The sequence below is a fragment of the Amblyraja radiata genome, chromosome 3, assembly GCF_010909765.2.
Source record: "Amblyraja radiata isolate CabotCenter1 chromosome 3, sAmbRad1.1.pri, whole genome shotgun sequence".
NCBI lineage: Eukaryota > Metazoa > Chordata > Chondrichthyes > Rajiformes > Rajidae > Amblyraja > Amblyraja radiata.
This window is the reverse complement of record NC_045958.1, coordinates 50,837,781-50,854,872: the sequence shown is the minus strand read 5'-3', so window position 1 is coordinate 50,854,872 and position 17,092 is coordinate 50,837,781. Positions and strand designations below refer to the sequence as shown.

General features: G+C 41.8%; 1 protein-coding gene across 3 annotated transcripts in view; it reads right to left on the bottom strand.

The window, feature by feature from the left end:
- Positions 1 to 17,092, bottom strand: part of dock8 (dedicator of cytokinesis 8) — a 205,741-nt gene that overhangs the window by 36,816 nt on the left and 151,833 nt on the right. For all 3 annotated transcript variants that reach the window (XM_033017783.1, XM_033017785.1, XM_033017784.1), the window contains 6 exons: positions 13,862 to 13,957; positions 12,166 to 12,315; positions 9,068 to 9,181; positions 7,008 to 7,163; positions 5,149 to 5,288; positions 837 to 1,006 (listed from right to left, as the gene is read on the bottom strand). In XM_033017783.1, coding sequence (XP_032873674.1) covers positions 837 to 1,006; positions 5,149 to 5,288; positions 7,008 to 7,163; positions 9,068 to 9,181; positions 12,166 to 12,315; positions 13,862 to 13,957 — 826 coding nt within the window. The remainder of the gene's footprint in view (positions 1 to 836; positions 1,007 to 5,148; positions 5,289 to 7,007; positions 7,164 to 9,067; positions 9,182 to 12,165; positions 12,316 to 13,861; positions 13,958 to 17,092) is intronic.

Sequence of the window (17,092 nt, the reverse complement as noted above, 5' to 3'; positions counted from 1 at the left end):
TGAAAGTATCCAGAGAACCGGCCTCCACCGCCCTCTGAGGCAGAGAATTCCACAGACTCACAACTCTCTGTGAGAAAAAGTGTTTCCTCGTCTCCATTCTAAATGGCGTACCCCTTATTCTTAAACTGTGGCCCCTGGTTCTGGACTCCCCCTGGAGCCAAGTCCGAATTTGGGTGGAATTCAGCAGAAATGATAATATATACTAAAGACCTGTTTCGGTCAGAATTTGTTTTGTAATAGTTACAGTTTATACAGTGGTGCAGATTTAAAACAATTAATAAGTTAGCATTAACAAGACCTACACCGGTGTTTAACCCAATTCTGCTGGATGTATTTTAACATTATACAGGAAGAAAGTTGAGGTGGTCTGGATTTGATTTGATGGTCTTCATTATCAGGCAAACTTTTAGAATTCATTGCCATAATGTACCTGTGAAGGGCAAGTACTTATCCGAAGTACTGAAGAGCAGCTATGAAATCTGATCTCAGTACAAGTCTCTGCCTGTGGGAAGGGAGATAATTTGCAGGAACTAATTTTCAGGTTTTCTCACATATGGAATCCAATTCTTGCATTTCTGCAGAGTCATCATGCTTTTCTTTGTTTCGAGACTGAATAACATTTGTTGAAATACAAGATTAAAATAACCAACTCTGAACACCACTGGGAGTTTGTGTTCAGAAGCATCATAGGTCAGAGACAGGGTGGTGAAAAGCAGCCACATTTCCATGCACATATTTCCTCCTTTGAATTTCCAGTAATCCATGAATACATAAAATGTTACCAGAGCTACTCATGCCCTATTATATTCTCACTCTAACAGATTATAATCATGTACCTGTGAAGTCATAGATCTGTGGCAGTGCATCCATGATGATCCCTATGAGAGGAAGGTATAAGGCAGCTATCTTAGTTTTAATCTTTGGTTTTGAATAGCGGGAGTCTAGATCATGTGAACACAGGAGATTGAGTACTGCATTGACAGCCTTCTTCTGTACTTTTGCGATCCTGCAGGAAGAAGCAGATATCATTTAGTTAGTCATTTTTGTTCCATGTTGGTTCTGCATTTGTCACCAATAAAGAACAACTAGACATCTCCCTTTCTTTAAGCTTTTTTTGGGCCTAATCAAAAAATACTAATTATGATCAGATATTACGTATTATGACTGACACTTATTAAGAAGACTCTCAGCTCCAAACACCTATTAAAGCAAATTAATTGTGCTGGGTCAGGAACTTATTATATGGGGCTGCACAACTTAAGGTGCATAGGAGTTGAATAGTTGGAACAATGGTTCTTCCCACTGTAGAAAAACTTAGCATGGGTGAGGTGTCGGAAGACTTGAGGCTGACCAGTGTTATGTCTCTATTTAAGAAAAACCTGTGAACTGTAAACTAACCTCTATGGTAGGGACGTTGCTGGGGAGGATTTCTGAGGGATAAGATGTACATGCATTTAAAGGTCAGGGGTTGATTAGGGAAAGTCAGCATGGTTTTGTGCAGGTTAGATTGTGTTTCATGAATTTGATTGAGAATTTGAGGAAGTAACCATGAAGGTTGATGACAGCAGGGTCATAGACATAACCTCTATGGAATTCTGCAAAGCGTTTGATAAGGTTCCCCATCATAGGCTGCTATGGAGGGTGAGATTGCATGGGATCTGGGGAGAGCTATCTATCTGGATACAGAGTTGGCTTCATGGTAGCAAGTAGAGAGGTGGTGGAAGGTTGTTTATCTGACTTGAGGCCTGTGACTAGTGGTGTGCCTCAGGTAGCGATGTTACAATACTTACCTTCAGCGGCGCTGCAGTTCTGCCACTGGCCGTGTGTACGACTTTGGTGCCCTTGAAGGGGGGGGTGGGGGGAGGGGGGGAGATTAAAATGCCGTTTTCTCCTGCCTGTCCGAGATGGGTTTCCTCAGGCTGCCAGCTGATGCAGAAAAATCGTTCCAACTTCCGTTTTCGGAAGGTTTTTTTTTTAAATCGTGGGACAATTTAATCGCTGGAGTAAAATAAAAAAGCTATTTCTATCGCCCTCAATGCCTACAAATGGGACGGATCTCACGTCGGGGACAAAACACGAGGTGAGTCGTCTATTTTACATATAAACTTGCTTCTTAGGATGACTTTAATCAAAATTTCCTTGGCGAAAATGTGATTTTGGCCCCATACGAACCGGCAGTATTTTTCCTGCCGATATAGGGTTCAAATTCACTGCAACCGTAACGTTCCAATTGATCGCGTTCCACAAAAACCCACTCTCAAGATTATTTAAATGCCCATTAATTTACGGGAATTAAACATTAAATTCCTTCCATTTGGCCTATAAATTCATGACAATGAGATTTAAAAATCATGTTATATTGTGAATTCTTGTGTGAATGTTATTTGGCCATTTAGGCTATTTAAAAATGTTACCCTTTTCTTAAGAAATGGATAAATGTTTAGATCTAGTAATTGAATTTTTTAAATTAGCTACAATTAGGTTAACTAATTATATGCTTTAATTTCAGGTCATCCAAATAAGATAGTTTCATATTTGTTTCAGAATGCTTCAATCTATAATAACTGAAAATTTCATTCAGTTCTCTTAATTTTTAGGAAACTTATGGGCTTTTGACTGTCCTCGATCACAGCTTTTGTGTTATGTCAATGGAAAAGCAATAGGGAACAAGATGGTAATTTCGGATTATGAAAATGGCCATAACTTTTTTAATACTGAAGATATGAAAGTGAATTAGGTGTCAAATTAAACTTCTTTTTATGCTTTATCTGATGGGGTAAATTGCAGACTTGATTTATAAAATCTCAAAATTTTGTAACATTGCTACCTCAGGTTCTGAGCCCATTGTTCTTTGTCATCTTTATCAATGATTTTGATGAGAATGCATTAGGTATGATAAAGTAAATCTACAGATTACATTTAAATAGGTTGTAGCATCGCCTGTGTTATCAACAATTACAGTGGGATATTGATCAGTTGGGCAGGTGTGCTGAAAAATGGCATCTAATTCAGATAAACATGAGTTAGAGTTTAATTCATATAATGGAGCTTAAATCGGTTATGTGTGAAATGTTGTGTTTTGGGAAGTCAACTACGGCAGGACTTTCACAGTGAATGTAGGACACTGGGGAGTGATGTACAACAGATAGATCAAACACGACATCACATGTAGATAGGGTGAAGAAGGCTTTTGGCATTTTGGCCTTCATCATTCAGGGAACTGGCTGTAGAAGTAGAGATGTCATGTATAGGAAGGAACTGCAGATGCTGGTTTAGACTGAAGATAGACAAAAAGCTGGACTAACTCAGCGGGTCAGACAGCATCTCTGGAGAAAAGGCCAATTACCTTTCTCTAGAGATTCTTTCTGACCTGCTGAGTTACTTCAGCTTTGTGTGTCTATCTAGGGATGTCATGTTACAGTTGTACAAGACATTGGAAATGCTGCACATGGAGAGAGTATTGGGTTCAGCTTTGGTCACTGTACTAGAGGAAAGATGCAATTAAGCTGGTAGGAGTGCATTGTAAATTTACAAGGATGTTGCCAGGACTGAAAGGCCTGCGCTATAGGGAAAAATTGGGCAGGCTATGACTTTATTCCTTGGAGTGCAGGAGGCTGAGGGGTGATCATGTAGCGGTATATAAAACCATGAGCAGAACAGGGTGAATCCCAAGATAGAGGAATCAAGAACTGGAGTGCATAGTTCTCAGGTGAGGGGGAAAAGATTTAATCGGAATTGAGGGGCGATTTTCATACAAAGGATGGTAGTTATATAGAAACATAGAAACATAGAAAATAGGTGTAGGAGTAGGCCATTCGGCCCTTCGAGCCTGCACCGCCATTTGATATGATCATGGCTGATCATCCAACTCAGTATCCCATCCCTGCCTTCTCTCCATACCCCCTGATCCCTTTAGCCACAAGGGCCACATCTAACTCCCTCTTAAATATAGCCAATGAACTGGCCTCAACTACCTTCTGTGGCAGAGAATTCCACAGATTCACCACTCTCTGTGTAAAAAAATATTTCCTCATCTCGGTCCTAAAAGTCTTCCCTCTTATCCTTAAACTGTGACCCCTAGTTCTGGACTTCCCCAACATCGGGAATAATCTTCCTGCATCTAGCCTGTCCAACCCCTTAAGAATTTTGTAAGTTTCTATAAGATCCCCCCTCAGTCTTCTGAATTCCAACTTGTACAAGCCGACGTGTACATATACAGAATGAGCTGCCCAGAAAAGACCAAAGGTTTAGAGAGATATGGGCCAAATGTAGGCAAATGGGAGTAGTTTAGATGGGGCATCTTCGTCATCACGGATGAGTAAGGCCAAATGGCCCATTTCCATTCTGATTTATTCTCTGAAAGCCAGCAACACTTTTCTGATCACAAGATATTTTCATCTCCATAGTTTCTCCATATGTCATCTCCATATGTTTCTTCTGTTTTCTTAGTCTCTCTTTGATGCTCACTAATCTCCACTGCTCCATGACTTCTGCCAAGGTTGAACTGCACTAGGATCACCTGAGAGACACAGAATTATCAGTGGGACTCCTTACATTGCTTTCTCCTGTTGAATCTAGCCTTGACTCCGCACATGGTATTAACTGTAAGGATAAACGTGGAATGTTTTCCCTGAAAGGTCGGCGGCTGAGGGGAGATCTGGTAGAAGCATTCAAAATTATGAGAAGTGTAGACAGGGTAGACAGTCAGAATATTTTGCCCAGGCTGGAAATGTCAGACGAGGGCAAACGGGGCAAAAATGGTCCAAAGTTTAAAGAAGAGATGGCAGGCAATTATTTTTGTTTTACACAGACAATGGTGGGTGCCTTAATCACACTGCCAGGGGCGGGGTGAGGCAGATATGATAGTGGCATTTTAGACTGGCATAAGGATTTGCAGGGAATGGAGGGATAAAGATGATGTGCTGACAGAGGAGATAATTTTAACTTGGCATCATGTTCGGCACGGACATTATGGGCTGAAGGGACTGTTCTAGTGCTGCACTGTTCTATTACATAACCCCAACTCGGAACTCACTGCAGGACTGAATTCAGATTTTGATTTTCCCAAGATACATTCCAACCATCACATAAAGTTTTTTGATTCCAGAATTTCCTGCCACAAAATCCAAACAAAGGTTAAAGACATACCCTTCTGTTTCAGCATCCAGGGCTGCAACAAGCTCAGTGAAGAGAAGCCCAATCAGGAAATGCTGCTGACGATAATCAGCTGACAGCTCAAACATGTTGGCAATTTTTTGGTCTTGAACACTTGAACATGAACTAGAATTCTGTTGATTTAAAATTAATCAAAAGCAATTAATTATTAATGTACATATTGAGGGAAAATGCTCATATAACCATATAACAATTACAGCACGGAAACAGGCCATCTTGGCCCTACAAGTCCGTGCCGAACACTTATTTTCCCCTAGTCCCATCTACCTGCACTCAGACCATAACCCTCCATTCCTTTCCCATCCATATACCTATCCAATTTACTTTTAAATGATAAAATCGAACCTGCCTCCACCACTTCCACTGGAAGCTCATTCCACACAGCTACCACTCTCTGAGTAAAGAAGTTTCCCCTCATGTTACCCCTAAACTTCTGTCCCTTAATTCTGAAGTCATGTCCTCTTGTTTGAATCTTCCCTACTCTCAATGGGAAAAGCTTGTCCACGTCAACTCTGTCTCTATCAAGTCCCCCCTTAACCTTCTGCGCTCCAAAGAATAAAGACCTAACTTATTCAACCTTTCTCTGTAACTTAGTTGCTCATCTAACATTAACGTTTCTTTTAATTATTTGAATGACATTATTCATCATAAGAAATCATTTAAGATCACATAAAGAAAAAAATCTGCAAAGTGCACGTCAACATGTCGGTCGCATATTCAGGTCGCATAATGAAAGGGAACTATTTTTAGTCAGATTTTTCTAATAATATAGTCAACAAATGATAATATAAATTCATCAACATAGTGGGTTAAATTTTAATTTTAGACTGTAAAATCTTTTTCCCCCATGATAGGGGTATTAAAAAAACAAGATTTAAGGTGACAGGATGGGGGTTGTAAAGGAGATTTGAAGAGAACATTTTTTTTTTCACAGTGTGGTTGATATCTGGAATGTACTGCCAGAGAAGGTGGTGGAATAATTCACAATTGCGTTTAAGAGGCATTTAGACAGACATTTAAATAGGCAAGGCATGGGAAGATACAATTCTAATGTGGGCAAATGGGAATAGTGCAGATAGGCAAAAAAGGTCAGTATAAGACCATAACCATAAGACCTAGGAGCAGAATTAGGCCATTCAGCCCATCGAGTCTACTCTGCCTTTTGGTCTCAGCTGATCTATTTCTCCCATCTCAATCCCATTCTCGCTTAACCTTTGATAACCCAAGGGGCCCATTTCTGTGCAGTTCAGATTTCAGAGGTGGAGGTACAGTGTGGAAACAGGCCCTTTGGCCTGCCAACCATCAATCACCAAACACTAGGTCTATTCTATCCCATCCTACACACTAGAGGGAATTTACAGAATTAACCTACAATCTGTAATGTGGAGGAAACCAGAGCACCTAGAGAAAATCCATGCAGTCACAGGGTGAACGTACAAACTCTGCACAGTCAGCACCTGTCGTCAGTATTGAACCTGGTCTCTGGTGCTGTGAGGTAGCAGGTCGACCGCTGTGCCACTGTGCATTTGGAGTTGAGTTTATGGCTCTGAAATATCAGAATAGTCCCAGGGACGTTGGGCAGGCATCACATTAAAGATGTATAACCTCCAATGTTGGAAAAACAAGAAGTAACACCGGATAAATTAGGAGAAAATTAAGAGCCATGTCTTGACCTTCTGAGCAACTACAACTAGCTGTCTGTCCATTTGCTATGTACAGTGAAACATGTTGCACAGAGGTGCATAAGAAACATAACATGCACATGTAGTCTAAGCAAATACATAATATTTATAGCACTAACATGATTGGAGTTGCTGCATCGAAATCTTTACCTGTGAAGATATTGATGGACACGGAGACGCAGGTGCAGATAGGTTAGTGATGAAGAAAAGGTTCAGGCTGAGAAAGTGTTCATGGCTGCAGAGGATCCTCAGGAACTCCAGGCGCATGGAGATGAGAGTGGGCATTGACTGCAGTTTGCTGGATAGCTGCAATGAATGAGTTAGAAAGAACACTGATGACACAATTTAATCAACATAATGTTCCAACATTACAGATGGTTGTATTTTGTGTCTTCCCATCTGAAGCTGCTATCTCTCTCTTAGCAGTCATTCAGCCTTTTATCTGTAGCCATTCATGTCCAACGCTAGACCATGATATTATGTGATTCATCTCCAGGGACATCACAGTCAAGGTGTTCCTGTCCCTTACTGCATACACACAGTCATGCATGCATGCATGCACTCATGCACGCATAACGGCAGAGATGAACAGGTTCAACATCTTTAAGAATCAAACTCTGACAGCCTCCTGCTCCTTATGTTTCAGGAGCAAAACAAAGCAAATTAAATGGGGAGGCTGCCTGCACTCACCCCATTGGAAGCAGAGCAACCTTCCTTCCCCTGGCTACCTCATGGTTGTTATGTGATGAGGCAGAAGAGTGGTACATAAAGGTTGGTAATCTGATCCATCTCCCACTACTACACTGGTTAGTTTCTCTGGCCAGCAAGAGCAGGCGCCTACAAAGGATCTTTCTTGCAGAACAAATTAACTCTATCCTGGGAGAGCAATTTGGGGTAAGGCCGAGGTCAATAGGATGGGGAAGATACTTATTTTCACCCAGAATAAACAGCTCGTGTTGAAAATCCATCCTCGGGTGTACACTCCAAACAGGCAGCAAATTTTTATTTGGAACAATGCAATTATGCTTTCCTAACTTGCCCTGTGTTAACTTCCTCAGCCCAATCTAGGTCAGCCAGGGTGGGATCTCAGTAGAATTGTGAAAGAACTAGGGTATTCTGGTGCACTGAGCTAGTTTTGGTAGGCACACTAGAAGTAGGATCTCCATCAGCGCCTCTACTTCCTGAGAAGATTACGGAGTCGGGTTGTCAAGGAGGACTCTCTCTAACTTCTACAGGTGCAAAGTAGAGAGCATGCTGACCGGTTGCATTGTGGCTTGGTTCGGCAATTTGAGCGCCCTGGAGCGGAAAAGACTGCCCAGTCCATCATCGGTTCTGATCTCCCTTCCATCGAGGGGATCTATCGCAGTCGCTGCCTCAAAAAAGCTGGCAGTATCTTCAAGGACCCACACCATCCTGGCCACACACTCATCTCCCCGCTACCTTCAGGTAGAAGGTACAGGAGCCTGAAGACTGCAACGACCAGGTTCAAGAATAGCTAATTCCCCACAGCCATCAGATTATTAAACTTGGCTCAGACAAAATCTGAACATTAATAGCCCATTATCTATTATTTGCACTTTATCAGTTTATTTATTCATGTGTGTATATATTTATATAATGGTATATGGACACCCTGATCTGTTCTGTAGTCATGCCTACTATGTTCTGTTGTGCTGAAGCAAAGCAAGAATTTCATTGTCCTATAAGGGACACATTGAATTGGAGGTGTTAGCCTCATGAGAAACACTTGTCTCTATCTAATACATATTTGATTTTAAGATGAACACATGAACATAAGCTAAAAATATAATATGTGTAAGCCAAAAATCATCAGTAGACAAGAACAAAGGTCTGAAGTTATATCATGGAATACTGATGAAACTCTTCTTTCCACTTTCAGCAGAAGCATTCCCATTTAAAATATATTGTCAAATACATTACTGAACTAGTCGAGAAATAATTTTAAACACACCATTGAACTAGCAGAGAGAGTTCAGATCAAACATTTGGCATTTTTAGGTCAATATTTATCGATATTCCATGATTTCAAGATATATGGAATAAGTTAATGGATAATGGATAAGTTAATCATTTTGTTAAAAAAAATGTAATATGATGCTTGAATAATTGCTGAATGATTGATATACGTTGTTTACTCAGTGGCTCTGGAATTCTATATCAGAAATGCAACATGAAAACTTGTACTTTACCTGGCAACAATAATTTCTAATTAGATTGAACACAAAGCCACGGTCCATGAGGGAAAGTAGATCATACAGGAAAAATGCCAAGCTTACGTTGATTTTTTCAGCCTGTTCAACTTCCTATAATTAAGAAAATGCAAAATCAATGCATCATCAACAAACAAAAATGCTCCTAAGGTGTGGAAAGTTTTAGTGATTTATTTGTATGCATTGTTACGGATTAAGACCTCAATTATAAGAAACTATCAAGAAGGTTACTGGGGAATCCAATAGCAGATGGGGAACTTGGAATGGTGAGGGCTTGGATGCCTGATTAAGTTATTAGAAAAGCTTTCATTTGAATCACTTGGGATAAACTTGTGCCACCTCTTCACGGACTCGATCGCCGCAGACAGAAGACTCACCCGGTAGGCCCGACTCGCCCGCCACTGACCGAGGACCCACGCCGAAGACCGGAACCCGCCCGGAAGGCCTGGCTCTCCTGCCTAGAGTGGAAGGAGTCTGACAGAGGGCCAGCAAGCAGACCGGCTGCGGGAGGGAATGAACTGCCTCAACAGTGGAGTGGGCCACTGGAGGCCCCGGAAATGTATGGGGCTTGTCTGCACTGGGCGCCACTGTAAGAAGCTGAGCGCATGGACCGGATGCGGCCTGCAGCAGTGGAGGACACCATGGCTATGTTTGGCCAGGCCAACCCTGCAACGCCACCAGGACAACGGGGTTTCATGGTCAAACCAGGAACCCTGCACTTACAACAACTGGGACATGAAAATGGCACCAAACTGGCTACTCTGTATACTGTCTCAGTGTACTACTGCTATATACTTCTACTGTATCTGAGATGCGTATCTGAGATGTATTTAAGTGCCTATGTATAGTGATACGTACTGAACTGTATACAAAAATTAATTTCATTGTACTTGTGACAAATAAAGTACCAAATAGCCAGGAAGACACAGGCAGGTTCCCCGGCTGACTGTAGGGTGAGAAAGCTTGGACAATCGTCAGCTCTGGGATGGACAGAAGCTTCCTGATGTGGCCTGGCAAGAGCACTCCTGTTCCTCCTGGTCCACTACTGAATTTCAGTGCTTGGTTGAGGTTGTCAGCTCAGTGCTGCTGGCAGGCAGGCAACTACTCACTCCTCCCTCATGATGTAATCTGGTCTTAACCACTGAATGCTATATAGGGCACCACTTGTCTTCTGGAAAAGTCTTGTCATTGGCCAGATGTGAATGTGTAAGCATTTATCTATTTACTTTTTTTGAGATACAGCATGGAAACAGGCCCTTCGGACCATCGAGTCCGCGCCAATCAGTGATCACCCCATATACAGGTGCACAACCTTTTATCCGAAGATCCAAATAACGAAAACCTCCGAATAGCGGCCATTTTTTCGGTCCTTGAAAACGTTCACCGAGGGCGGCCCGCAGAGGTGACAGCGGAACCTCCGGTCGATCCTCGAAGAAAGGGGAACTAAATCCCCATTCATAAAAGAGAAGGTGAGGGTATATTGCACGGGAAGGTTAATAATTGACAATATGCTGCTGCCTGCCCGCTGAGTTAAAAAGTTCCCACGGTAGACTCACGATACACAGTGTTTCGTGAGTCTTGCGTGGGAACTTTTTAACTCAGCGCGCAAGCAGCAGCAGATTGTCTCTCCCTTCAGTTTCACCCCACCTACACCCCTCTGCTTCCCGGCCATGTGTGTGACCCCTTCCCTCCCCAGCTCCCCGCTCATTGCACCGGCGCGGGGGCTTTGCACTGTCTTCGCGTCGGCGATTCCAGCAGGACCGTGCCAGTCACCGGAGACGTCAGGACCAATTGGACATCGACCACCAGGCCCACCGCAAGCACGGAGATCCCAGAGACCCACAGCCAGCAGCAGCCCAGCCCAGCCCCGTTCCAACCAAAGATCTTTGGTTCTAACTACAGAGGAACCTGGGTTGCGGATGACGGGGCGCAGCTCGGGGCATCGTAGGGGCCCATCGGGGAGCGGGTTCCTGTTGGTCCTGACGTCTCCGGCCACCTGCCATCCTCCGGGAACTGTACCGCCCTTGCAGGAGAGTGGGGTTGTTTGCAGTTGCAGAGGGAGGGGGCAAGGGCGGTACAGTTCCCAGTCTCAGCTCCAGTCCAGGGGGGTGGCCGGAGACGTCAGGACCAACGGGACACCGACCCCCAGGCCCACTGCAAGCACGGAGATCCCAGAGACCCACAGCCAGCAGCAACTCCAGCCCAGCCCCGCTCCAACTCCAGAGGAACACGTAGGGGAAGAAGCTGATGGTGTGCAAGGTACGTCTTGTTCTTGGGGTGGCGGATGAGGGGGCGCAGCTCGGGCTGTGGGCAAACTGCCACTTGTCGCCGTAGCGGCCCATCGGGGAGCGGATTCCTCTGGAGTTGGAGGGGGAGGGGGTATTGTGCTGTTTGATCGCCCCCTGCTATCCCAGGGACAGGGAGACACAGAGGCTTTTTAGACTGGTGGGCAATCACTTCCAAAGTTCTGCCCACACAGTCAGTACACCTCTCCTACACTGCATTTCATACAAACATTTATTCTGCAAGAAAAAACTACATTGAAGACAAAACTCGCGACCGAGTAACTGCCAGGATCGAGGCGCAAACTCGCGACCTAGCTCGGGGATTCAAGAATCCCCGAGCTAGGCCGCCTAAGGGCATGTAGCCCCGCTAGGGTGACATGAGTGCGAGAGGTGATTTAATGCTGCGGGCACATTTACAAATTCAGGAATTCATTCAACACACTGCATTTCATACAGACATTTATTCTGCAAGAAAAAACGACATTGAAGACTCAAACTCGCGACCGAGTAACTGCCGGGATCAAGGCGCAAACTCGCGACCTTGCGGATATGAGCCGAGCACTCTACCACTGAGCCAGCCATTAAAATCTACGCTAAAAAATTTCCATTCTGAAGACCGACAAATTCTGAATGACGAAAAGTGTCTGGTCCCAAGGCTTTCGGATAAAAGGTTGTGCACCTGTACTAGCATTATCCTGCACATTAGGACCAATTTTTGTTATTACAAAAACCAATTAACTTACAAACCTGGAGTGTTGGAGGAAACTGGAGCACCCAGAGTAAAGTACCTACCTTCTGCTGTTTCACGAGAATTGTGGCAATCTCAGAAGTCACAACATTGACAATAGTGGCAACATCGTCCTTGAAGCGATCAGAGAAGCGTTGCTTTCGAGAAGAATCTTGTTTGTCCATCTGACAGATGTATTGGGCCATGCTTTTAATCTTTCATGTGTGACCAAAATATTTATGAAATTAGATCCAAAGAGACCAGAAAGAAGGAACAAATTAACAAGCATTGATACATCACATCTTAAACCTCAGGACATCACATAGCAGTGAGATAATGACCAGATTATTAAATTATTGAATTAAAAATAATATATATAATTTATATATTATCTGTGTGTATTGCATTTAAAGGCAGTTATTGGCCTACTGCAAGTAAAAATTCCATTGTTCCGTTGTCGGTACTTATGATAATTAAACACTCTTGACTCTTGGAATGAAGCAGAAAGCCACAACCTTCTGCTTCTGAGTCCAGTGTACCAGAACTGAAGCACAGACTTTAGATTTTAGAGATACAACATGGAAATATGCCCTTCAGCCCACTGAGGCCGCTCCGATCAGCAATCACCCCGTACACTAACTCTTATCGGACAATTTTACTGTAGCCAATTAAGCTACAAACCTGTCCATCTTTGGAATGTGGGAGGGAACGGTAGCACCCTAGAGAAAACCCACGCGGTCACAGGGAGTACATACAAACTGCGTATTAACAGCACCGGTAGTCAGGATCAAAGCAGGGTCTCTGGCACAGTAAGGCAGCAATTCAACTGCTGCACCACCGTGCTGCCCAAATGCAATGGCTTTTGTTGGTAGGCCACGGTGATGTGGTGGAAAATGTTTTCCACAGCAATCAAATAAAGAGTCAAGGAGACTCTAGGGATTTGGGTTCAGAATCAGAAACAAAAACACAAAACTTTACAGTTGACAAAGTGAAAAACAATTGTGAGAAATCCATTTTTTTAAATAGCTAAATTGAGTAATTGAGAAAGAAGGATCAGTAGAGGGAGCTACATTTTTCAGAATCTGTGCATTGCTCGCGAAGAGAACGACATGTTTTAAAGAGGGAAGGAGTCTGGTAGACCAGACTGTGACGCAGCCCAGCCGCTTCAAGTTACACCCGTGTGAAATGTTATACAGTGTTACGAGTTAGTTTCTACAGAAAAACAAACTGCACATTTGGTCATTTAAAAGTTACCTCGCAAAATCTCAAAGAATGAGGCATACTTGAAGTCATTTTCTCTAACTGTGGCCTATCCAAGTCTGCGACTTTTAACTAGCTTGTAGTGCCATTTAACAGTCAACCCCATTAGCCAGTCTGGCATCACATCAAACTGATTACGGAACCGCTTAAGGAATCACATGTTTTTTTACAATAATCCTGTAGTTTCGTTATATTTCTTAAAACTGCAGATCGTGAAATGAATTTAAATTTCACAGATTCCGTGACGGGATATGAACTTTGGTCTCACAATTGTTGGTTTAGGTCTCTAGATTGCCATTACCAGTATCATACCCAACTGGGAATCCCACAAAATAAGACAAAAAAGACAAATAAGTACATGTTTAGAAAGAGGATAGTCCTCAGTAAAGTAGTCTATGATACATCTCAGTAGGTTCAATCACATCTGTGTGAAAGGAGTTATATTGATACTAAATGGTTTCTGCAGATAGGCTATGTGCACAGTACATTAAAGGTACCTACCAAAAGCTCGAAGAAGAACCAGGCATACTTGAAGACATTTTCTCTCACCATGCCAGTGCTCACCACCATTTGCAATGCTAGTTCTTCATGAAATTGCTGAATAATAATTGGACAAACAAAATTTTAAGAATCTTTCCGAGAATTGCCATTTCTCAATTCTTCTCGTACTTGAATGTTGCAAAAGTAAAAGAATGCTATTGAACATTATGAATAGTGCAGGATTTGTATTAGTTTATACAACAACGTGATAGATATGTAAAGAAGTTAATTTTGCGATTCATTTCCTAATCCAATTTGTCCTAAGCCTGGAAGAGTGATTGACAAATAATGTTATGTAATCTTAATGTATTCTTACTGTTCACAGCCCTCAGAACATTGTTCAACCTGTTCAATGAAACAGAAATAAAAACAGAAAATGCTTGAAACACTCGGGTCAGGCAGCATCTGTGGAGCATTTTCCATTTTAATTTCAGATTTCCAGCATTTGATTTGATGATTGACATTTCCTATTGCAAACAATTTAATCCAAAACAGAGTAAAGTTCTAGATCACTTGCGAAACCCGATTAAAAAATGAATGCATTTTTTCCAACCAAATAAACCGAAAATAAGTACAGTGCAAACTGGAATAAAACTTACATTGCTCAGTAATGCCTGAGGTTCTATTTTGAAGGTCTGACCAGAAAATCTGTACAGAATCAGTGAGCCTCACCTGACAACTAATCTAATGACAGAGCAAAACACCACGTGCTGGGGGAACTCGGCGGATCAGGCAGCATCTGGGGAGGGGTCGGGAATTCGACATGAAACATCGCTGTCTGAAGAAGAGTCCCGACCCAAAATATCTTCTGTCCATTCCTTCCCCAGGTATTGCATGACCCCTCCAACAGAGTTCCTCCAACATTTTGTGTTTTGCTCAAGATTCTAGCATTTGCAGTTTCTTGTGTCTCTAATCTAATGATAGATTTCAGGACCCCACTAGTTTTGTTTGTAGGAATCTTTAGAATAACTCTCTACAGTTTAACCACTCCACATGAGAGTCCAATAACCATATCTGTTAATATTTACACTAAAATAGGAATAGAAAATCTAAAATAATACGAGTCATGTATCCTCTAAGAATTTGGATCAGCCATCAAATGCACGTGACAGATACTTACCGTATAAAATACGACGGGACATATCCAAACTAACATGTAGGAACTTTATGGATGGATAGCTGTTTTGATAATTAAGACTTGGTGTGATAATAGGTGGCAACTTGGCCTTAACTGGACACTTGACCTTTTCTCTTTGGTATTCCGAATAAATTAACTAATGCATAAGTCACATTTTAAACCATACATTTCAGTCCACAAACAACAGGTGGTAATGATTACAATTTAACACATGCCTTCAGCAGAGGGTGTACATACAGAGGAGAAAACATATCTGCTCTGGGGAAAGAGAACATTATTAAAGCAAAATAAAACAATTTAGAATCCATAGAAAAGGAAGACTGCCACACAAACAACAATGACTGAATTACCAGTACCAGTCATTATTGAATTAGTGATTTTAATGCATGTGCACAGACAGGACTGCAGCAAACATCAGTTCCCTCCACAGAATACAAAGCTGTTAAAGTCAGGAAGCATTGTTAAAAATGCACCCTCTCATCTTCTGTTGGACTGTGAGCGTAAGGAGCAATTAAACCTTTGAGTACTGAATGGGGAGCTCAGTCACTATCCAGCCATAGGTCACTGCATCATCAAGTGGAAAATCAATTTAAAATCAAGCCATTCCCTCAGATGATTTCAGGAAGAGGTTTGTCCAAGTATAACAATCCTTAACAATGCTGAAACCAAGAGGATTAAACATTCTTCATTCATCCCTAAATTCTCGTCATTTCATCGAACAAGACTTCATTTAATAACATTTGCTCGACGGGCCATCAAACCAAGTTTGTGAAAAAGGTCACTAGAAAGTGACATTAAACAACTGCCACAAGAACAACATGAATTTAGAACTGCTGGTATCATAGTTTGGATACATGACAGAGGGAAGCCATTCAGCCCATCGAGTAAATGTTGGCTGCTAATAAAGCAATCTGTTTTTCCATTCTTTCTCCATAGATCTGCAGATGATTCTTTATCAAAGCTGTTGATATGTTAAGTTCCACCGCTCCCAGAGGCAATTAATGCTAAATCCTCAGTGCAGAGTAGATGGAATGTGGTTTATGAGGAAACACTGGTTACAGGGAAATTATTGGGGGGATGGGAATGCTTTGATTTGATGGGTTAAATGGCTTTCATTCATGTTGTAAAGAATTTTAATTCTACATAGAAAATAAAATGTGCACCATAGGGAGTTTCATTAATTAGTATAAATAAACCAAAACAATTAATTTTAGTCTGTTAGATATTAACTATTTTGTGGGAACATTCAATTAAAATCTGATGACAGGACTTACTGAAGAAGTGTTACCTACTTTGCTTCCATTGCAAAGGTTGGAATACAGAATCTGTATGCTCAGACATGGCTGCAGGGGCTTGGTGCTTTCTGAGCTCCTTGATGTTGGGCAGCAGTCTGAAGCACAAGGCCACATGGAACATCAAGCAATGCCTTCACATGGAAGACGAGCCCCCTCAATGATGGAGGTTTTTTGTTGGTTAACATTGAGCATCCTGCCATGGCTGCCTCAGAACAAAGTCGTATGAGGAAATAAATTTTAAAATGTACTCTATATACCCCAAATAATAATGATCACAGTTTGGCCATGCACAGTTTTATCAAAATAATTTAAAGGGATTATTTGGTAGAATAATGTCCTGGAGTCAATGCAACAGTCATATACGTCCATATTTGAACATATATGAACATTTGAACATCAATAATGCTTGAATTTATATAATTTTGAGCTATTATGTTTTGTTTAATTTTACAGTTACTCTGGTTCATTTATTTTAGAGAATACAATATCTGCTTAATTGTAGATCATTAAAAGTGAAACTAAATGCTTAGATTATTCATTTAACATTTATCATGATGTTACACTCACTAAGTGTTTAGAACCAAAGCCCAACAAAAGATGCAAGAGGTCTAAACAAAAGAGATATAATGTTCACAGCAGACTGAATGTGCAGAGTGTGTTGACATTGCACACAGTATGTGAGTAAATGGAGCAGGACATACAGGACAGAAGGAACTGCAGATGCTGGAAGATCGAAGGTACACAAAAAGGCTGGAGAAA